At 40.4% G+C, this 24,269-nt stretch overlaps 1 protein-coding gene across 3 annotated transcripts in view; it reads left to right on the plus strand.

Annotated features, from left to right (window-relative positions):
* The first annotated feature begins 16,024 nt into the window (after nt 1-16,024).
* Nucleotides 16,025-24,269, plus strand: part of LOC147446103 (SAGA-associated factor 29 homolog A-like) — a 45,093-nt gene continuing 36,848 nt past the window's right edge. Inside the window, exon 1 of one of the 3 annotated variants that reach the window (XM_086525416.1) lies at nt 16,025-16,202. In XM_086525416.1, the coding sequence (XP_086381542.1) occupies nt 16,097-16,202 (106 nt within the window). In that variant the 5' untranslated portion in view covers nt 16,025-16,096. Of the gene's footprint in view, nt 16,212-24,269 lie in introns of all 3 variants that reach the window. The other 2 variants (XM_086525414.1, XM_086525415.1) reach the window with 2 other exon arrangements.

Genomic DNA, 24,269 nt, shown 5'->3' on the forward strand with positions numbered 1-24,269 from the left:
TCTTTAGAGCTTTTTTCAACTCTTGATACTTCTTTTTTCCGCTCAACTTGTGTCATGGTTGACTCCTTGTCCTGTTTTTTTGGCTTTGTTTGAGTATCTTTTCTCGTTTTTCTTGTTTTTTTTGACATTCCCGGACTTTTGTTTGAAAGATATCTTCCAGTGATTTTGTCCTTGACACAATCATGTGCATCTATCTGCATTAGGAACTGTGTTCTACTGGAGACTGATGAAATAGGTATAGCTTTCACGTTTCTGGTGTCTCTTTTTCGTCTATACCATTTCTGTCTTCTTGATTTCTGGTTAGGAAAGTCAAAAAACTTTTCCTCCCCTCCTTTCATGAGTAGCTTAGCTCTCACATATTCTTTTCTCGACCGCGAATCCTCTGAGGTAGTTGAATGTTCTTCTAAGTCATATGTTGCATCATAGTAGAGGTCTGAAAAGACTTGTTGATCTTTCATCAAGTCCTTGGGTTCCTCAATTTCATCTTCAATGTGGAGGGTTGAGATCATTTGTATGGGAGTTATATCATAACCGTCCTCATTGCAAAATTGAGTAGGCATAGACGTATTCACACATACATCCATTGTAGCTAAAATTTGAGTCCACTCAAAGGGCTCAAACAGATGCTCTGGAAAGGATTCAGGTACATAGGCTTCGTCGGTGCAATCCCTTTCTAAGATACATTCTTCTCTTTTTAAGCTCTCATTTTTTGAAGCTCCGCACATCCAAATAGAAGTGTCTTTGTTCAACCAAGATGGAAGCTTAGTTTCAGCCGAAGAGACTGAATCAAACTCTTGTATGGGCGTTTTTATGACATCTCTATAAGTGTGATCCTTTAGATTAACCCTTGTTATTGATCCCATTGCTTCAAGTATAGACAATTGTTTCCCCAATCTTGGATGAGCTATACCTGTCGCATGAAAGGTCTTCCCAATATAATTTCGTAATTGAGTTTCTTCCCATAGTCTACTATGGCAAAAGTGTGTTGATATTCAATCCACGGGAATTAACTATCACTTTTTCAAGCAGTCCTAAGGGTCTTTCAATATGTCCATCAACCAATTGCAATTTCTTTTGAGTTTGTCTAATGGCTGGTCATCCCCAGGATTCCCATACTGCTTTCGTGGCTATGGCTATGCCTGCCCCACTATCCAATACTGCCATGGTTTCTATGTCATTATATTGCACTGGAAGGTGGTGTTTCCTTCTTTCCCTTCATAGTATTCTTCGACTTTGTTCATTGGAACAGATCAAATCTATTTGTTATCCATTTCATGTTTCAATTTTCATAAATTTTTTGCGATTAACCCTATTATCCCCACCTTCTCTAGAGTTTTCTGTAGATCATTCCATAAATATGGGCTGAGTTTTAATAGTCCTCCCAAAGTAAGATTGCATTGGATGGGTGTAGACATGATTGAATGAATGTTGTCTACTTCTAGGGTTTGTTCCGCTCTTTTTACTTGAGTGGTCTTACACACTATGGATTCATCTTCGTTATCTCCCAAGTAGGAGGGTAATGTTTTCAAGGTCAATGGTTTAAACATTCCTGAAGCTTCAGATCCGCAATCCACATACAAGGATTGTACATCCATGTCCATATCAGGAGGTAGGTTGTCTAACCAAACTTCCTCTATAAGAGCTGACTTTAAGGTTAGGCTCCCATCATTGATCTCTCTAACTTTTTTTCATAAGTGTCCTGGCCAATCTTCCTCTACGAATGGAATTTTGTCTAAGGCATCATCGTTGTCCGACACTATAAGTTCTGGCTCTTTTGTTTCAAGGTGGGGTTCTACCACCACTTTGGATTTTTCATGATTGTCTCTTACCACAAGCTCCTCAGGTTTTTTCATACTTTCGAGCTTGGTTTTTTATTTTTCCAATATTTCTTGCGTGATTCTTATCAAATTTTGATAAGCTTCAAAGCTTAGCTGCTTCCATGTCTGGAGAAGGATAGTTTTTCCATTTGTTTTTCATGTTTTGGCATGCTTTAAGTTCTGCTTGGTAAGCTTCCAAGGCTACATTAATAGGCTCAAAAATTTTATCAACCAAAATTGATCCTCCAGATTTCACGGTCGTTTCTTTGATTTCACTTTCAGTTTCTTTTACCTTTTTTTGGAATAGTTATTTTTGCTTTCTCCTCAATTTCGGCCCTTTGTTTCTGTTTTCTCATCTCATACCTTTTGCTTCTATCTTCTTTTTGTCTTTTGAGAGGAAATTTTTGTATTCTCCGAATCATCATAGGAGTTATGTTTCTTTTTCTTAGCCTGAGCTCTAGTGATTACCTTGATTGGAACAATCGGTTCACTCTCAGATGAGCTATTAGGTATCACTTGAACTACGTTCACTATTGTTTTACCCTTGTTTAAAGGATTTTTAGGACAATCTTCCGGAAAGTGTCCTTCCTCTTGCAACATTGTACGCAATAAGCTTCAACTGCCTTGAGGTTTTTTTCAGGATCTAGGCATTAATTTTTCCAATGATCGTCTGCACCACAGTTATGACAGTTTCCCGTTCTTGGCTTAATCATGGGTCTTACCATAGGAGGTCTAACACCTTGATTAGCCACATAGTACATTGGTACAAGCTCTGGTGTAGTATAAGTCACAGGTTCTTCCAATGGTGGTGGATGTGAATTATACCAATCTCCTTCTACCATTATTGTAGATGGACTAGGCTCAGCATAGGGTGTAACAGGCACTAGTGCTTGTTCATCTATGACTCCCCCTGAATGCATGTACTTTACATGCACTGCATTATGTCCCGGATATGGAGGTTGTTGACCCAACACGGGTTGAGGTCTTTCCATACCCATCGGTGGTCTTTGAGTTGGTGCCATATTAGACTCATATCTGTACATGGGTTGTCCTTGTGGCCTCATGGGCCCGTACTAAACATTCTCATCATACTTTGGTCGGTAGTAGCACTCATTTGTTTCATGGTTGGTCCATTTACCCTCGATTGCACACCATTTCTACGGTCTGATTGGTTCTCCCTGTTGAGGTATCCCTTGTCCTGGTCCCCTCATAGGTGCTTTTTTGCATGTTATTTATCATGTTATTTATCCTTTTGAGCATATCTTCTATAGCTGAAAGTGGTGCTGCAGTAGAGCCGTTCCCACTTGTTTTCTCACTTTGTTTATCCTTAGGGACATCTTCTTCGTTGAAAATGTCACAATTGTCTCTTAAGTCAATAGCATCTGACACACACTCTTCTAGGGTCGTATGCTTCTTGCTATACAGTATAGCATGAAGTTCTTTGATTAGCAGTCCCTCTAGAAACAATGATACTAGTCGTTCCTCTGCACGTATCTCTAGCTCTAGGAGTGTGACAATGTATTGTTTCATTCGAGTTGCACAATCCCTAACAAACTCACCTTATTTCTGCTTAAAGCTATAGATTTGATCTACCGTATTGTGTTTGATCCCCGTTTTGAAACAAGCAGCTACAAATCCTTGAGCTAATGTATTCAAGTCCATGATTGACCTTGGTGGAATGTTTTGGAACCATGTTAATGCTTCCCCTTATAATGTCATTCCAAACCCCTCGAATTGAGTATGGAAATCAAATATGCTTTATGCTCTTAGCACTTGCTTAAAGCTTGCTAAGTGGTCATATGGATCCCCCGATCCACTGTATTTTTTGACCCATTTTTTAAAACCAGCTGGTCTAACGCGTCTATTTGGTTCAACTCCCGGTCTCTTGGCAGCTGTACCTGTTTCGAGTCCTTCAAATCAGTCTATTAGAAATAGTGACTCATGTAGCACTGGACTGGCTTTAGTGTCACTCGGTTTTCTGTGTGAAGAAGTGGTTTCTAGTTTCTTAACATTACTCTCAAAAGATCTCTCACGGTGTTCATCTCTTGGATTAGTTTCTGGTCCTTGGCCCAATATCCAATCCCTTATAGAATACCCTTGATATTTGGTTTGTTCTACCTCCTCAGGAGTCATCATAACAAGGTCGTTGTTATAACAATCCCCAAAACAAGTAGGTTGGTAGATCTGTTGATCCCTTATCCTTGATCTTGAAGATATAGATGATCTTCATGGGTGTTAGTTGTCCTAATTTGGCATGCGAAGTCCATAGAAGATCTTTTGCATTTCTATCCTCCCAACAATAAACTCCGATCTTAGGATTATTTATACTAAGCCGTTTCAAAGGCTTCAAATCAACTTGATCGTATCCCTCGAATTCTAAAGTTGGTGGTCCTTCTTTGGCTGCCATATATGGAATTATGGTGTTTACTTCTAACGCCCATTTGTCTATCACGTCAGGGTTTTCGACTTGTAAATACTGAGTTCCATTTCTATCCATGTACACCTTTCCTTGTTTGTTTGCCCTGATCTCTTCTTCGATTTAAATACCATAGTCATCAATGCGAATAGCATACTCTTCGTTAGGATCTAGGTAAACCTGAGCTCCATGGCGATTAGTCTTATAAAATGAGAATATATGCTTATAGCGCATTGTCGTTCCGGTTCATGAGTGAGTCAAATAAGAAAACATTTCAGATGTTGAATCTGAAAAAGTGTGAGACTTCTTCAAGGATAGTGTGCACAGAATTGCCTTGATTCACACTTTCTTCAGTGGATACTCTACTGGAGGTTTCTCCAAATATGCCTTGATTTCCTAGTACACGACCAGATCTAAGGTTCATAAAGACTTGTGAAGCCCTGGATAGAGTACTTACCGTCGGACTGACTTGTTGTCAATTTCCTCTAAAAAACTTGACTTGATTGCAACTTCTCTCAAGCTGCCGCCGATTCCTTGTCTGCAACCTGATTTCTGTATCAATTTTGATCAAGTTAGCTATTCTTTCACAAAGACTGTGTAGTTTTTTCTAACTATTCTGATTAGTTTGTGTGGATCACGTCAATTTCAAGCTATTTGAGTCAACAGTTGAGATTTTCAAACTCGACTTTGGCAAAAAAATCAAACGATTAATCTACAATCTGAAAATTGAGTGAACATACCAATTTGGATTCGATTGAGCCCAAAATTGTCCGGTGGCTTTGTATTATGCTGGTCTAACACTGTACAAGTTCAAAAGTCAAAATTGGTGGCTCTGTGTAGCAGTAGTATATAATCGTGATTATTTACTTTTGTCAGTTTTTTGTACTTTTTGGCTTGGTTTGCCAAGTATATAACCTGTTAAGATCCTTGGACAAGTTTCACTAAGTTTGGACAAAATCTGTTCAAGTTTATCCATTGTTTAGTATCCGCAGACTCTGATTTCAAGAATATTGCTTAAGTCTCACTTTTGTGATCCAAATTTCACCAATATTGATTTGTGTGGTCTACTTGATATGCTTGACCTTGTAATATGCTCAAATATGCAAGATTGTCAATTTTTGAAGCAGATGTAAATAATCGCGATTATTTACTCTAGCTAATTTTTTGCAAGTTTTTGTCCTAATCTTGACACATATATGTAAAGAACCTCAACTTAAGGTCTCTAACCAAGTTTCATCAAGTTTATGCAATTTTTTGTCAAATGGTCATCAATTTTGTGTCCGCGGACTGACTTTGCAAATTTGGTCACAATTTTCAATCCAATGATCCAAATCCTAATCCTACCAAATTTGGTTTGTGAGTTTATTACAACATGGTAAAGCTAGTGGTATGCTAACTTGGTCAAAAAAGTTGAAAAATGGAAATAATCACGATTATTTACTTCTGTCAACTTTTTGCATCTTTTTGGTCAAGTGAGCATGTACACATGTCTATCATATCAATATAAGCCGAATCAAGTTTCATTGAATTTGGACAATTTTTTTCCCAATTTGCACTCAAGTACTTGAAAGTCAGTACAAACTTTAGTTTTTACCCAGTTTTTTGCCAGTTTGGTGATCCAAATCTAATGTGCCTTTACAAAAGTTATTTGTACACATGAAATAAGTCACTGGTATCAACCTTGGTCAATTTTGAGATGAAAGTAAATAATCACGATTATTTACTTCAGGCTTAACTAAAAAAAAATTTGCACTTTTCCAATGGACAGTCTTTTCATGAGTTATTTTAAGGCTATGAATCAAGTCAAAACTTATTTTGGACTAAAATGTCAAGAAAAAGTATCTGAGTTTTTGCAAACTCCTGAAATTTTTATCTCAATGTGTCCTTGAGCTTACCCACTGGTTTATACAACTTTTAAGCATACTCTCCAGTTGGATCGAGTGGTTTGGAGTCTTTTTGTGCTATTTCTAGCCGTATACAACTTTTAAGCATACTCTCCAGTCGGATCGAGTGGTTTGGAGTCTTTTTGTGCTATTTCTTTTTGTGCTATTTCTAGCCGTAGACCTGAAATTCTACAGCTTCAAATAACAACTCACAATGATTCTTTCGGAGAGAGCAATTTTATGAAATCCACATCGGATCCTACTTACCCTACTCCTAGGTTCTCATGCAATGGGGTTGTGGAATGTGTCCACAAACACTTGTTTTCTTGTTTTTTATATTTTTTTGAGCATTGATCTTAAGACTTGTCTCGTCTATCAATCATCCTCAAAATCCTAATCTAGTTCTACAATCCTACAATCCTAAAGGCACTCGGCAAGTACAACTTACCTCCAAACTACCTCTGTACAGCAAAAGACGACAATCTTAAGCTATGTGGTTTCTAAAAAAAAGTTTTTATTCTAGAAGATCCTAGAGGAAGTTAAAGGATAAGTTGACAAGACGCTCGTGTTTTTCTCTCGTTTAGGTCTCTTCGATCCTCAGCAATGGCGCCAAATGTGGGACGGGTGTCTAATCTCACTTCTTATCTTATTGTAGATTTAGCGAGAACCACAATTAAATTGTCAATCCATGGGATGCAGCTGACTCGACTAGTGCATAGAGGCTACAAGAGGTTGTCAATCTCTCAAAAAACAACAAACAACTCGCATCTAACTCAAGCTACAGTCAAGTGACTGAAATCACCAAAAGCCAATCGCTCATCGGCAAACAAATCACATCCGTTTTACAGCATCAAATGACATCCAAACGTAATGAAACTTTTAGGACATGTTTATAAAACCTAAGCACACATGCTTATGGTTTCAAATTCCACTTTAGGTCAAGTGAAAAAATGGCGATTATTAATAGCAGTGGATTTTTGACCTAGTCGTTTTCGACCCAGAATGCACCTAAATGCTTAGCAATGATGTCCCAATACCCCGCTTATGCTTAGTTTCTGATTTTGAAGTGTAAATTTCTACTTACGATGAAATTAGGCCGCGGGTCGACGACGCCAGAAGCTATGAAATATCGTGAAGTGTTTACGTCAATGCATAGAGCTCTTACCTGCGGTTGCAATGCAACAAACACGACTGCAATGTGACAACCAGGGAGGGAGTAGGAAGCGCGAGAAGAAGAGAAGTGAGCACCGTTAGCTCACACTGTGTATTTCATTATCCAAAACTTGAAATTAACTTACAAAAATTGGCTTTTATACCTTAGCCAAGGTTTTTGGTGGTCAAAACTAATAATCTGGGAGCTCTAACTAAAGATGGGTATTGACAGATTGATACAATCTGGAAGCTTGTAGCCCCGGCTCATCTATTAGAAAGTTTATCCGTAAAATAGGAGTTACAATATTCTCGATTTATAAAAAATAATAAGTGTTTTTACAATGAGAGCTCCAAAAAATGGTATCCGAGTTAGCTTGTTGCTAACAAAGATTCAATTAGCTTCAGGAAGGATGTGTGTGTTATCTCTTACTCTAATCTCTCTAGTGGATTAGTAAGATTCAATTAGTTTTAGAAAGGATGTGTGTGTGTTCTCTTTTACTATAATCTTTCTAATGGATTAATAAGATTCAATTACCTTTAGAAAGGATGTGTGTGTGTGTTATCTGTTACTCTAATCTCTCTAGTGGATTAGTAAAGTTTAATTAGCTTTAGAAAAGGATATGTGTGTGTTCTCTTTTACTCTAATTTCTCTAGTGCATTAGTAAGATTCAATTAGTTTTAGAAAGGATGTGTGTATGTTCTCTCGTACTCTAATCTCTCTGGTGGATTAGTAAGATTCAATTAGTTTTAGAAAGGATGTGTGTGGTCTCTTTTACTCTAATCTTTTTAATGAATTAATAAGATTCATTTAGCTATAGAAAAGATGTGTGTGTTCTCTCTTACTCTAATCTCTCTAATTATACCTATTCTCTCTACTTAGTACATCTTAACTATTGACTTATGCATAGTTAATTGAAAGTTAATACATAAGAGTACTCATCACACTCTTATTATGCATGATGAAATTCTCATTCACTAATTTTATTATCAATTAGATTAATTAGTATTCTGAATAATACTAAAAACTAATTTTGTTGAAGTACAGGAATTGAAGTTAGAATTGGATTAGGAATGTCATGTATAAAAGTAATGTATGTCAAACTTTCAATTTCATAGTTTACACACTTAATTTTTTATTAATTAGGATTAGAAAAGATTTTAATTTATAGAAATTAAATGTAGTGTAGTAACACTAAGTGCGAATCCAAATTGGCAAGGGTTCAAATTATAGACTCTTTTTGGAAAATTTTAGTAAAGTAATATTAAAAAAAAAAAACACGGTTACTTACATGTAAAAATGACCTTAGATTTCAAGGAAATTACTAGGAAAATTGACCAATTTAAACTTCTAAGTGTATAGCCTAAGTGTAGTACAAAAAAATGACTCCAAAGCATGCTCGAACCCAAAGCGCTAATGATCATGAAGCCGATACAAGTAACGGGGGAACTCCTACGGAACATGCTATGTCTCCACCAATCGGGCCAATCGGAGCTATGGTACAAGTTAGTATTGCATTTTCAAATTATGCATCATTCCGTATGCTAGACCATAGACATATATTAATCACCTTAGGAAAGGAAAACACGGACCAAAATCAAGGGGCTTAACCCCAAGAAACTCGGCATATGTATGAAAATTATGAAAAAATGTTTGGTTAAGTTGTTTTCCATAGGAAAGAATGATGTCCAATACTTTCGGTATGGTTTCCCACAAGGCTCTCTACTTATTAGCAATGGCATTAGGTGGCAGTTGTTGAGGCGTGAGATGACGTCCAGGGTGGTACAACTGATGCTGCGGTGGGAGTATACCCATAATGGCCCAAATGGATATTGCAATTATGTTTTGCCATGGCGTGAGGATGACGCTTGGTTTGGTACTGTTGTTGCTGTGGCGAGAGTATGCCCAGGTTGGCACAACGAGTACTTTTTGAGCGGTATGGGACGCTCAGGATGACAAGGGTTTTTTGAATAATGTATATATCGATTGGACCTAATGGTGGAAGTAAAGATTCTTAAGTGAACCTAATCCAAAAGTCATTGGTTTAAAAATGGACTACTTCTTGCTTGATTACTGTTTGTAATATTGTTTGAAGGGTTGTTTTAATGAACGAGTATCATGAATAAGGTAAAGGAACATTGTGTTTAAACAATGTGGTAGTAATTAGGTAACAAAAGAAGGGTGAGTACGGTGTGTAAAGTGGGAGAATGATACCCTCATGGTATCATTCTATGGACGGGTGGACCTGCTGAGTCGCGTAACTTTCCAACGCTAGAAATTTTCTTTTTTTAAGTCATAAATCTTAGAAGAGGCGAACCTTGGCGGCTGTGCTTCTGAAACATGGGGAAAAAAACGCACAGGTTGGTCACTCTAAGGTTATACTATTGGGTATAATTAATTACATGCAGTGTTTAGATAGGGTTATGGTGGTCACCCTCCGGCATAGCGAGATAGGACCAATTCTTCACTAACGGCTCATGCTCGTGGCTAAGGCAATGTCCATTGGTTTTTATTTCTTAGGATTGGAGACCTATCAAAGGTACTCCGCTCCTCTCAGAAGGAAGCAGGGACCTCACGGTCTAGCTTAATCCTTAGATAGTTGTCTATCGCAAATCTCTGAACCGTATCTACCGTATCTTCCAAGCATTCAACTATGGAAAACCTGATTGGTGAACCCCGCCAGACTCAAGTGCTCCAGTTAATTATGCACATGGCTTGACCATCAAGCTCGATTTAGGGAACTCGGTCAAGCTCAAGTATGCCTTAGTCTGTCTGCACATGGAATGGTAATCAAGTCCTTCTTTTCAAGTTTTGGCAACAGAACTGACTCAAAAGATGTGAAGATACTTTATCATTTGTACAAAGATGTCAATTGGTAGATATCCATGTAAGCATATTTACCACAAACCTAAAAGTCATCCCACTTAACATAAATCAAAATGCAAAATCTACTACCAAGTAACCTGCTACTACAAGAAAATAACTTATGTCCCTGAATCTGCAGCATGTACTTCAGTAGCCCCCGAGATCAAATGGAATTATAAGAATTGCCCAAATACTAGAGCAAAATAATATCCACATGAGCATACATTTCTTGTATCAATCAATATCAAGAATTTCTGGTGCAAATATGCTATCCCTGGTTCAAATAGCACGCAATTACTATGCATACTTAACAGTATCCATCCATATTGAATCTACTTATGAATATCCTTAGAATCTCCTGGATCAAACACCATTGAGATCACATAGCATTGAGGGACTCACAATATACTAGAGCTTCGCCTGAAGCATAGTGCAATACCCACATTTCATAAACTTTTGGTAACTTAAGCTCGTTACTAGCAAGCATTAAATAATTCTGACTCCCTTTCACTGGCAGCTAGGACATCACTGACATAAGCATCAATAGGAATAACATCCAAATCTAGCCATATTTGGCACATTGTCCAAGGAAATGAGAAACCTTGTGCACTTTCTGCAGTATCAATGATGATTTAGCATCATCACCCCCTCTAGCTTCATAGCCATCACGAAAAACCTTGGGAGTCTCTGGACCTGTATCATTAGAGGAATTTTTGTTTGTTGGGGTTTCAACTTGATCATGAAAAAAATCTTTATCCTGTAGATCTTCATCCATAGCATCCATAGCAAAGGTTCATCTGGCACCCCCTCTAAAAAGGTACATGCGTCACAAAGCTCTCCTATACTGTTATAACCATCTCCTTCATATCTGACCAAAAAACCATCAAATATGGCATCTTCTTTTGTGATAACAGAATCTGCAAACATATTGTTAGGAGCAACCATAGGCTCATCGGCATTCTCAGGCTCATCATGTGTTGGCTCCACAATCTTTGTCACTTCATCAGCTGTTGTAAATATAATAACTTTATTAATGCAATCATCTACAATAAACCTGTTGTCCTGCTCCGCTATACTGCTGATAGATCCATTAGTATCTTGTAGAGACTCATCTTCTTGATGAACTCTTGGAAAACATCCCATGCCAAGGTCAGTTGCTTGTGAAACACTTGCTGTACAATCTACTTCCTCATTGGAATCATTATTGTAGGTAACTTCCATGCGAGAATCTTTGAAAAAATTTCGTCTATTTTTGTTTTAGCGTTAAATTCATTTTTTTCCTTTTCAAGGTTGCTCAAAATATGGTCCTCTGAAGCTGAATCTACTACCACCAAAGCTGTATTTACTTTGGCTTTACTTCTTGCAGAAATGTGTTCCCAAAATTTATCATAGTTGAGGAACCGCATCTGATCCCCTTCACCTTTACTGAAGACAACCTAGCTTTGTTCAGTAAACTCTTTTATTTCCAGATATTCCCACCGTGTGGGATATGCTTTTGCCGGTTCTTGAACCTGCTTTTTAAAATCTAAGTTTACAACCTCTTCAAAAGCTGCAATCATCCGATTTTTTGGAACATTTCGGCTCTTCATCTTGGCTTCATAACATGCAATAAAACCTTCTGGATCATATCCCTAAAAATTACGATACTGCTCCTATACAACATCAAGTTCTAGCTCTTCAATATCATCAATCTGCTTTTTTATTTGCATGGCTTTTGCTTCCTGCGGACATCCCTATACGAATTCTAGGATTTTTGGTAATTGTGCAACTGCTAGATTTTTATCAAATCCATTGGAATTGAAATCATCAATAAACTCCTTCAATTGTTTTGGCATCTCCATCTTTATCTTCCACCCCAGCTCGTTTCACATCGGGTTCACCAAAGATGTCGCGGGATATGGGTTTGAACGTGAGCCTGGTAGGTGTGGGGCCTCTGGCTGTGAGAGGTGTGAAAGAGAGAGAACGAGAACAACATATGCAAATGGCTGGAAATCATCATAAAATTCAATTAATTGAGTCAAGCTTTGAGTACAATGTAATGGGTAGTCAAGCGGGCTGTTAGCAGCACCAACACTTGGAGAGGTGTGAAAGAGAGAGAACGAGAACAACATATGCAAATGGCTCTGGAAATCACCGTAAAATTCAATTAATCAAGTCAAGCTATGAGTACAATGTAATCGGTAGTCAAGGTGGGTTGTTAGCAGCACCGACACTTGGATTAATTGGTAAATAGGAGTTTAAGCTCCCTTTAAAGATTAACCGGGCCATTAACGACACCAGGGTTTAATAAGATGATTAATTAATCTTTGGACTGATGACGCTGATGGAAATTTTTGCATGTCGCTTTACCTACTTCAACAGCCCTCAAGAGCCTCTACACCCTCTGCTGCTTCCTTCCATTGCTCTAAATAATCTTCGTACTTCCCTTCTCTAATGTTCCCAAATCAAGGTCAAGAGAGACCATGTTTCTTCTTCCTTGCTCCGAGAGAGAGAGAGAGAGAGAGAGAGAGAGAGAGAGAGAGAGAGAGAGAGAGAGAGAGAGAGAGAGAGAGAGAGAGAGAGAGAGAGAGAGAGACTCTTCTTCCTTGCTTTAAGAGCGAGAGAGAGAGCGAGTTCGTCCTTGCCGAGCTCTGATCGAGAGAGGGGAGGTTTCTCGCTTGCAATTCCCTCCCTATTGCCTATCACACAATACTCATGCCATCCTATTTTCGTCTTCTTCCTGCTCTTTTTTTGCCTCCAAAACTCTCCTCCTCGCTCTTCTATTTTTAGGCTTTAAAAATACCCCTTCTATTGCTTGTCACGACGGCGTGACAAGATGCCTGATGATGTGGCAACCTGCGGGTCGAGCAACACAAAACTCGGCGAGAAGAGCTCCGAAAATGGGCGCCAAGGCGAGCTGAAGACTTTTCCCTTCTAGGCCGCGCTCAGCCGAGCTAACTTAGCATAAAAAACATAAGTTTTGGCCGCTTAAAGCGGCATCTGGCATACATTTAGCATTAAACTTGGTCTGTTAACAAGCCGTGATCACTGCTCAATAAATGTGTAGGCTTCATAGAAGCTTAGCTTGCATTTCTTTGCTCTTTTTTCCATCATGGAAGCGGAGCTGCACGACAACGCATGTGGCAAAGCTTGGATTTTGGCCATACATCATGCCATCTCCATATGTAACCCGTTTCTCCTCTCTACAATGCCATTTTGCTAAGGGGTATACAATATTGTGCATTGATGTTTTATCCCACGACTGGCCATAAATACATTGAACACTTTCGACATATACTCTCCACGCTAATGACAACGGATGGCCCGGATGGCGGGTGACCACACTACAACCAGATACATTTTCAGCCACAATAAGAAATTACTTGAAGCACATAAATACTTTGGACTTTCCCTTAAGTGCATACACCCATGCATGCATAAAGTAATCATAAATGAAAGTAACAAAGTATAAATAATCTCCAAAGGAAGGTGTGTACATCAGACCACAAATATCATTGTGTACAAGTTGCAATTTGTAAGTAGCCCATACAGAACCATCCTTTGGAAACTTAGAATGTTGGAATTTTCCAAAAATACAACCTTCATATACATGCATCAATGGTGCCCGAAGAGGGTGCAATGAAGCAACCATATTGAATTTTTGCAAATGTAGCAAACTAGTGAATTCAGATGATCAAAACGAGGAAACCAAGGTTTTGCATCTAAAATAGCCTTCAAATTAGAAACTATACGTGCTAAATCTACCACACAGTGCATTGAGCTTATACAACCCACAAAACAAAGTACTAGATGCCACAATAGTATCACCAAAACTGAAATCATGCATACTACACCTACCATCACAAACTTCATTACAAAAACCAAATTTTGTGAGTGGAGACATAGACAAAAGATTATTCTTGATCCCAAGTATGTACAAAGAATCCAAATCTGTGAAAGAGCTAGCACCTATATTAGTGAGCACAATCCTCCCAAATCCTTGAACTAGATAAGAGGCATTGTTAGCACACATGATAGTACATTAGGATTAGTCTAGAGAGAAGTGAATGTCATGATGTGACACAATGTGCGTAGTTGTACCACTATCAAAGTGCCACACATAATCCATAAATTCTGCAATACATGCACATGAATAGATGGGTCATAATGACGTTGCACACTAAAAGCCCATTTGGTATCCTACACAACATTAGCCGAATGTGCATTGGAAGAAGCGTTGTAATGGCTACATTTGCCTCTTTCTTCCGAGCCTCTTAGCCTTGAGTTTAGGGAATTAATTGATGAGATCACCATTTTCCTTACAATAATTGCATTTCAGCTTCTTTTTGGGTTCTGATACGTATTTCTATTTGAAAAAGTAGTAGCTGTGGGGGAAGATGTGTTACCTGTAGAAGCATGGAAGTAGCAACAACAGAAATCTTCTTTTCCTGTGTAGACACAAATTCTTATTTTCATGTGTAGCCACAAATGCTTGCTCAACAACACACTGCTCAATCCTATTTTATGATTGGGCCCCTCGAGGACAATATAGAGACAAGATCAGTAAACTTCACATCATCTTTACCCTCGGTCACAAGCCTAAAGGTGGAGTCAAAAGTCTAATAAGAATTTGGCAAGGCATCAATAATTGTGCGCAAGAGTATTGAGGAATAATCTCACCTATCGTATTGTTCATTGAGATCTTTAATCCCCATGACAAACACATCTATATCCTCCTCCTCATGCATAACCTTGGACTCTAGCTCCTTACATAGATAAGCAACTTTTTCCAACTTCATAGTGACATACTAAGAAGCTAGCCTATCCCATGCTTGTTTTGCTATTCGTGGTGAGTGAATGTGTGGAGTAACGGAACACTTAACAAAAAGCTCAATAAATGCATGAGCCTATGCATCCTTTGCATCCCAACGTGCCTACTCCATAGTAGGCAAAACAACTCTAATAGCAACATTGGTAGAACATGCACCATCATCCATAGAATCCCGGTCTTACATGAAAACCCTACACAATGTTCCAAATGCCCTTTGCAACAAGGACATGTTGCATTATGTATGCCCAAAGTGGGTAGTTGTCCCTATCTAGTTTATCCTCAACATACAACATGCACAAAACATCATTGTTGTTGGCCATGGTCTATGATTGCACCTGATGCAAGAATTGCCTGTATCAAAGAAAAACTACACAATACCTACATGTGCTATATAGCATGCCCATACTTGAATACGCAGCTCAATGGGTGTTGACATGTTGCTATAGAAAATTAGCTAATTTAGCTCTCTCTCGACTTTAGAGTCAATGATGAACAATTCTAGTAATCTCTCCTCTCTCCCCTCGCCCCCCAATTCACTCACGCATGCTGCATATTGTGGTGTTTGAGCATGCTGGCACGTGTCACAATATTTGCGTACGTACCATCTTGTTTGGTGGAGCAAGAAACAATGGTGGTAGTGAGCGACATGGTTTGGGGTCTTAAAGCTCTCAAGCATACATTCAAAGATCTCACCTTGGGTATTTCCCAACTAGCTTCCGTGATTTGCAAGGGCTTCGTATACGTCTTTAACAAGTGCATGCACATCAAAGAATCCAAGAAAGTCTTCTTGAACTTTTCCTCTAGTGTTGTTTGGGTAGTTTTAATCATGCCACTTCTTTTTAGCTCTCTCCCCCTACTTCTGCACCTTAGTTTTACCAAACCTTGTTTTATATTCTTTCAAAGGCATGTCACTTTATACGTCTTTCCCAATCGTACCAATTTTGGATGAATTGCTTCAACTTCTGCATAGTTTATTCGTTTTGATAATAGAGATGTATCTTTTAAGTGCCTTAGAATTTTCAAATAAGGAATAATGTTATTGCATCAATCTTCTAAAGAAAGTATGCAAGAAATAATTATTCTAGTGGCAAAGTTGAAGGGTATTTTGGTGAATTTTTTTCGCTCTTCCTTCGCCAGTGCTGCGTGTGCGAGACGATGGCCAGCTACGAAACAGCGCATGAGAATTTACGAGAATTGGAACGCCTGCGAAGGAGCCAGGAAGCCGTCATCAACAAAATCAACAAAATCCACTCCAGACTCAGTAGGACAAGTACCTCTCTCTCTCTCTCTCTCACACACACACACACACACACACACACACACACAAAGAGAGAGAGAGAGAGAGAGAGAGAGAGAGAGAGAGTAGACAAATTTTAACGTTGTAGGAACAATCCCAAGAGACCTTGAAGATTCATCCGACTAGTCTTGAACTCAAGACTTGTTTATCAAGACGGAACTGGGATAACCTATCTACTACACTAAAGAATTAGAAATATTTTATTCACGTTTGTGAAAGTCTATGGTGGCTTGTGAGACAAACAGTATACGATGATGTCCACGTCCATCTAGTATCATCCATGAACTTTTTTTTAAATTTTTTTTTTTTTAAGATGATAGGAACTGGACGATGGGGCAATGCAACTATGGGTACTCAACTAAGATTGTGTATACAGGGACTCCCAAAATGCATCCTAACACTAGCATGCTATAGGTGTACAATATGCTCTTTGAAAGAAACTACTCCAATCCCAAGGATATTCTAGGATTAAGGATAAAGTACATAGGAAAGGTGAAATGGAAGCTCTGAATAAGCTTTCATCTTTATATGATCAAGTTTCTCCGATGAAGTGGATAGCTTTGGAGGTGCAATTGAGGACCCTAAATGCCAAACACTCATCTATGAGAGAGCACATCAACAAGATGCAGGAACTCGACGAGATATAGTTCATATGAGAAAGCTGATCAGTTCAGAGGACATGGCCATCCACCTTTTGGCCCAGTTACCTCCTTGGTATTCCAATTTCTATTCTCGCTTATTATCAGATACTATTGTTATTCTAATGGTGTTGGACCAAGAGGAGCGGTTCAACAAGGGGAAGAAGCTAGGCGCCGAAGCCTTGGCTAGTTTTTCCAACAACAACAACAAGAAACAAAAGGGTAAGAAGAAAAGCAACAACAATTCAAAGAAGAGCGATGCTGAAAAGGAAGCTTTGAAGGAGGATCGGCATTGCAATCATTGTGGGGATAAAGGCCATTATTGGCGGAAGTGTCCAAAGTGAGTTGGAGATGCTTTGACTTGTACGGTGGTAGTACAGTCACCAAGCTTCAGTCATTTGGAGATTCCTTTCTTAGAGGACTCACCAAGGATATCGGAGGTTGAGACAGTTCTTGTGGTTCGAGATGGTTGTGATTGGATTCTTGATAGTGATGCTTCATAGTACGTGACACCATCAAAAGATCTCTTGTCCCCAACATGCGGCGGCACTGTGAACTATTTTCATTAGCGACAAATTTGATATACTTGTTCACAGGTGTGCAGGCTAGGCATGGAGGTGATCTTCATAGAGGATGCGATGTCCATTCAGGATCTAGACTCTGGCAAGGAGGTCAGAGGGGACAAAGTGGAGAATAGTCTCTACAAGATCCATGCTCTTTCTTTAGTGACTAGCACTCATATAGGTGATCTATTGCATTATAGGTTAGGTCATTTGAACATTGATGCTCTTCGTTATGTTTTATGTGAATAGATGATTAAAGGCTTACCAGATGTTGGGAGTAAGCATGGGAAATGCATTACTTGCATTCGTGGGGAGCAACATAGACACTAGAGAGGCTATTCAGAAGCACTCTACACGCCAAGCTACTGCTGTTTTGGAGTTGGTTGAACCTATGTAGATCTCTTCCTTGGGTAGAGCTCTTTACTTCATATTGCTGGTGGATGATTTCAGCTGCTTTACTTGGTTATATTTTCTACAACACAAGTCAAGGGCTTTTTTTTCAAGAATTGGCGTGCTCTTGTGGAGGAGAGCAATGAAGTGTTGAAGACAATACGATTGGACAAGGTAGGGAGTTTACCTTAAAAGCATTGATTCAGTTTTGATGTGCGGACCATGGCATCAAACGGGAGCTTGCGAATACCGGACGTCCTCAGAGAACGGAGTCGTGGAGCAGAAGAATAGGACAGAGGTTGAGACGGCATGGACTATGCTTGAGCATTGTGATTTGCTGGGCTTTGACACGTCAGCAATTTGTGACATCAGTTGCAGGGAAGACTCTATATGAGGCTTGCTTTGGTAGAAAGCGCGATGTCTCTAATTTTTGCATATTTGGGAGCGATGCATATGTCCATGTAGCGAAGAAGCAGAGGGGGAAGTTTGACCCCAAGTCCAATAGAATGTTCTTTGTCGGCTACAATGTTCTTTCCGAGGGATATTGACTATGATTCAATGAAAAAGGACGTTGTACTCAGTTGTGATGTGTTCTTCGATGATCATATTCCTTCAAAGGGGGCTAACGCTTCCAAATCTTCCACGACAACCGCAGATTTGCTGATACTTGGAGTTCTTGACAATGATGTTCCTCTTGGGTTGATGAACCCTCTTCTCCTACTCCTGTCCATCAGGCTCCGGAGGAGAATGCACCCATTTTGGATGATGCAAATGATAGTGATTCTCACCATAGTGCGGGTAGAGCTAGATGTACTAGTAGCTCCCTCAATAGGGGGCTAGTCAGACAAGTTACTGAAGTGGCTATTGGAGACCTTGCGAGATGTAGCTACTTCAGATTCCACCAGATTGGCGTGATGTCGGTAGTACACGACGTTCTTAGCGACTTCGGATTGTTGAGACAGATGGGAGTCGGGACTTTATTACAGGTAAACTATGCTTTGATGTCTACAATGATCAAGGACGGAGACCCTCAGACAATTGAGGATGCACTTTCACAACCAAAGTGGAAGTTGGCCATGCAGAAAGAGCTTTATTCCATCAAGAAGAATAACACTTAGAAGTTGGTTCGTGGCTTGCCAAGCGAAAGGTGATTGGTGTCAAATGGGTCTACAAGACTAAGTACAACTTTGTTTTATGGATAAGCACAAGGCATGACTCATTGCTAAGGGCTTCTCTACAAGGCGTGGTGTAGACTATGACAAGACCTTTGCATCGACTGCGAGGATGGTGACCTTACAGACAGTTTTTGCCCTTGTTGCCTTTTTCAGGTGGCCTGTTTATCGGATGGATGTCGTTTCCGCTTTTCTCAACGGCGATTTAGAGAAGGTGTATGTGGAGCAACCTCAAGGGTTCTTAGATCTAGATTTCAGTGACATGGTTTGTAGGTTGTGGAAGGCTCTCTATGGCCTGAAGTAAGCCTTGAGCATGGTATCATAAGTTAAACTCTTTCTTTCTATGACACTCCTTTCGTCGTTCTTTTGCAGACCCAAATTTGTATATTTAAAGTGAGGGAGGATTGGTGACGATGATTATCCTCTATTTGGACGATCTTGTGATTACAGGTAGCCATGTGTAAGGTGCAGCGGAAGTGAATGTTGAACTTTGCTCAAGATGAGTGCTCCAAACTGTGCTCAAGGGTTCCTACTACTTACGGAAGGGAGAGCCTTCCGTTCCTTTAGTGAGAGAGTGCAAATGATCACAAACAAAGTGGATAAACATTGTGAATGAAGGTGCCGAGATTGAGAGAAAGAGAGAGAAGAATACGACACCAAAATGTTGTCAAACCCTCCTTCGAAGGCCCCACTCTCTATGGCGAGAGTGGTCTACTATTGATTGCACAAATCTCTACAATGCTTGGGACTTGCCGACGATGTGGACGACAATGAGGACGACGATGAGACAGGCTGAAATCTGGAAATGCTAATGGCTGAAATCTGCAAATCTTTGTCTGCTGAATTCTGACTCTATGTCGGTGAGGACGGCGATGACGATGCAACGACGATGCGCTGAAAACGCAGATGCTGAAATCTGCGTTTTCCGGGCTGAAATTATAAACGCTCGTTGATCTGACCGTGCGGCGAGGATCTTGCGGGAAGGTGAGATCTGCAAGGTTCGGGACTTCTACTGCAATGTGTCTATGCTGAAAACTGAAAACGCTGATGCTTCTGTGGTCCTGTCGCGACGAATGTGCAAAAACGCTAGGGTGCTTTGCAAACTTAAAAAAGCTAGGGCTGATGTGTATCCAAGTCCTGCTGTTGCCAGGTTTGCTCGCAAATGCAAAACGCTAGGGCTGATCTGCAATGGAAGGAAAAACGCTGGCTCTTCTTGTTGATGGCTGAAAACCCTGAGTCTTCTTGCTTGGGGGGTCTTGCTTAAGAAGGTGCACTGTTGGATGTCAGGTCCCTGTTGCCTCTTCTGCTAGAAATGCTAGCGCTAGGGTTTCTTATATACTTGCTTGGTCAGCTTGCCCTACCCAGTTTCCCAATAAAAGTCACTTAAGAATAATAAGTGAAAAATGGCTAAAATAGGAAAAATAGTTTTTTTGCATGTAAAATGCTCCTGATGGAATCTGATGGTAATGCTGATGATCAGCTGTGTGCAACCAGAGGATATGCATTTACTCTAAGTGCCTGGTCATGCACGGTCTGCAAACAGACTCACAAAAGTGCCAAAACACTTCCTAGGCTAGACTGAACTGAACCCATGTCATGAAGTAGCTTGTCCACGTACACATAGGGTTAGATGTGCGCGTGACACCATGTTGAGCACATTTGCAATAAAATGGAGACCTTGGCTAAGAAGTTTAAGATGATAGGTCTCTGCTTGCTTAATCACTTTCTTGGATTGGAGATATGGTAGACAGAGGGTGGCATCTTTCTCTCTCAACAACGCTATGTCCAACAGTAGTTGGAAGCATTTGGTATGACTGAGTGTAAGCCTAACTCATCTTCTAAGGAACGCAACCAGAAGTTGTCATAATATGACCCCTCAGATGTAGTAGATGCTACAAACAATTGGAAGCTGGGCGGTTCTCTTATTTGGCTTCTCAACACCTGACTCGATGTCAGTTCTCGGTGGGACTTCTTAGCTCTTTTATGCTGAGAGAGACTGTTATGTCCCGCTTAACAGGAGAGGGGATCTAGCCTAGACGTCGTCGGGATGGGCGTTCGGTGTCTGGGCGTACGCAGTGTGAACCCAGCTAGTGTGGGCGTCCATTATTATAAAAGGGAGGCCAAGGCCTCATTTGCAATTATCGACCCCCAGTGATAGTGCCATTGGCTAGCCCGCGAGGCTAGGAGTGCGCGAGGTCACCTCGAGGATTTGAGGTCGAATGGTATGGGATGCTTGGTCTTACAAGTGCACGCCTACGTCCTCGGACGTTGGCCCCAGCATGGGGGAGCTGCCGGATGGTGGCTATGGTCGGGTGGTTCGTCCGACGCATATCTGTAGGGGGTCCGTGTCACTGGGAGATCCACTCCGCGCGTTCGTTTCATGGTATCAGAGCCGGCTTGGCTACACGAAGGACCATGTGCACACCTATGAATTAGTTCGAATCGGATAACCTCAATTTTGAGTAATTTTAATGATTAATTGCTGAATTGATCATTAAATTTTGAGTAATTTTAATGATCAATTGCTGAAATTTGTCTATTTTTCTTCTCACGAGCATGTTTGCAGATGAAAATTAGCGCACTTTTACTGATTTTTGATAAAAAACAGCAAGTTCATTGATGGAAGCATTGACAATTAGGAGCTTCCTGTTAATTTTGCTGATTTTTTAGTAAATTCTTCATTAATTGGCTGATTTAAGAGTAAAATCAGCACACAGTACATTATCTTATCATTCTCTGTACTCTTCTTCTGTGCAAAGCACACACACAGAGAGAGAGAGAGAGAGAGAGAGAGAGAGAGAGAGAGAGAGTATCTCTCTCTGCTGAGCAAGGTGTTGCTGGTTCTTCCGACGTGGAGAGAGGAGGCAGCGTGGGGTTCTAGCATGGAACCAGCGTGGATTTTTTTAATGATTGTCGCGTGTGGGGCACAAGCGTTCACAAGCCTTCCAATTGCACTTGCGCTCACCCTCTCTCTCCACGCGTCGGCAATACCTGCAACCTTCGCTGATTTTTTTTACACTGGCAGATTTTGGCCTTGCGTTGAGTTTCAATGCCACATTTTTTTAATCAAGTGACCCTTTTTATTAAAGGTGACTATGTCACTTTGGGGTTTTTTATAAAAATAAGTGTGAAACCTATTGGTTGATAAAAACCCCTTACAGGGACTGAGAAAGTTTACAGAGCTTCACTTTTTGAGCTCCCTGCTCCTCTCCTGCCACTCCTCTCTCCCACCTGCTCGCACTTCCGCGCTCCCGCCATTACCTGCTTGCCTTTGGACGCTTATGCCGACGCGTAGCGCTCTTTGGAGCTCAACTTTTCGCAAACGAAAAGTGCAGAAAAGGCTTAGTTTCACGTGAAACTTCCAGTTTTTCACGGACTTCGCCATGGATTCCTCCAGCTCAGATACGCAGCGTGAGGACCCACCAAGTAACATTCAAATTCCGTTTACGCATGCTCTATACACATGGATCACAAGCACTTTCCACAGCTCTGACTAGCGTGTTACCGCTCTGGAAAACGCGAACGTTCAAACGAACATTCGCTTGGCCTCTCTCGAAGGGGCCGTGCAAGGGCTTAATTCCCGGCTTACCTCTCTAGAAAATACGGCTCAGTCAATGACTGCGCGTATTTCTGAGGGCGAAACCCATCTCCGGCAACTGCGGACACAGATTGTTGCTTTTGGATGTTGACAGGGTGGTCCTACTGCCACCATTCCGTAAAAAACCATTAATTTCTCAGGAGAAGAGAAAGAATGTACAGAATTGGCCGTAAATAACTGGCTGCATCAATGGACCACGTATTTCGATCTCCATGGGGAGCATGATGAATGGAGGATTCAGACGATTCCTCTTTATTTGCGTAGCAAGGCGCTTACCTGGCGGCGTGATATGACAGAGAAGCCTACGACATGGGCTTACTTTTTTGTGAAATTCAAGAAGGATTTTGCCAAAATGGATCCTTTGAAAGCTTACGCCAAAATGCAGAGTCTTTTGATGAAAGCTCTATCTTTTGATAAGTACACAACGGCTTTCAAAGAAGCGCTCACCTTCTGCAAGGTGGATTCCACGCACGCTGTACACATGTACTTGCTGGGATTACATGAAGATTACCGTTGGACCTTAATCAAGGACAAAGCCCTGATTGACGTCGAGGATGCAGTGGCAAAGGCCAAGACGTTAATGGAGCGAATTATGAGAAGAAAAGAACTTCAGACCATCAATCCGGTGAGGGCGCTTCGAGGAAGCAACCTCGATTCCAGCAAAAGTCCAAATCACCACCGATATCTTCTCAGGAGAAGAAAGCCAAAAATGCTTCAATTGCTGATGCAGTGAAGAAGGGGGCTTGCTTCGGATGTGGCCAGACATGTCACCAATCAAGGATTGCCCCAAGAAGAAGACAAAGACACCACAAGGTCTTCCTTTGGTTCAGATTCACGAGATCTCAGGTAACTCTGATGTCATTCAAGTTGAAATCCATTATTTAGCGCACAGTTTTTGCACCGATTGTACTTTTAGCACCAAAGTGTTTGATAAGCACGATCTTCTCCATTTCCTCGGGAAGATCAATGGTCATGACGTGACCGTACTCCTTGACAATGGAAGCTCACACAATTTTGTGGATGCAAAATTGGTGCAAAAACTGGGCCTGCAGACGTAGGACTGACCATGAGTATCGCGTGAAGATGGCTCGTGGCGAGGACACGGATGTATGGAATCAGATGGTTCCAGATTTGTCGCTCGAGCTGGTTGATTACAAAGAGAACCTGGATTTCCACATTATGCGCATGGGTAGAGCAGACGTTATTTTTAGGAATTCCATGGTTTTATGATAAACAAGACTATGTACATGACTCTTGTTTTTGTTAAGCAAGACATGTTTCATGTATCTATTGTATATAGACTATGTACATCACTCTTGTTTTTGTTAAGCAAGACATGTTTCATGTATCTGTTTCGCTTTGTAATCAGATTTCTGTAAATAATGGTTTTGCAATACCAGTTGTTACTGTTTTGGAAATGTATAAAGATACAAAGTCTTCGGTTGTTGACTTTTATCAATGTGTACCATCTACTTGGTTTGATTCATTAGTGCTTGATACTTCTTCACTGAATTTCATAAAAATGTTTGATGTTCTTCTGTTGAACATGGGGATTCCGACGAATCCAATCTCATCCGAGAAATCATGACCGATTTCAAGGATGTTTTTCTTGATGATCTACCTCCTGGCTTGCCGCCTTCGAGAGGAGTAGATCATAGCATTGACTTGGT

This window comes from Adiantum capillus-veneris, chromosome 12 (assembly GCF_014529385.1).
Source record: "Adiantum capillus-veneris isolate H3 chromosome 12, ASM1452938v2, whole genome shotgun sequence".
NCBI lineage: Eukaryota > Viridiplantae > Streptophyta > Polypodiopsida > Polypodiales > Pteridaceae > Adiantum > Adiantum capillus-veneris.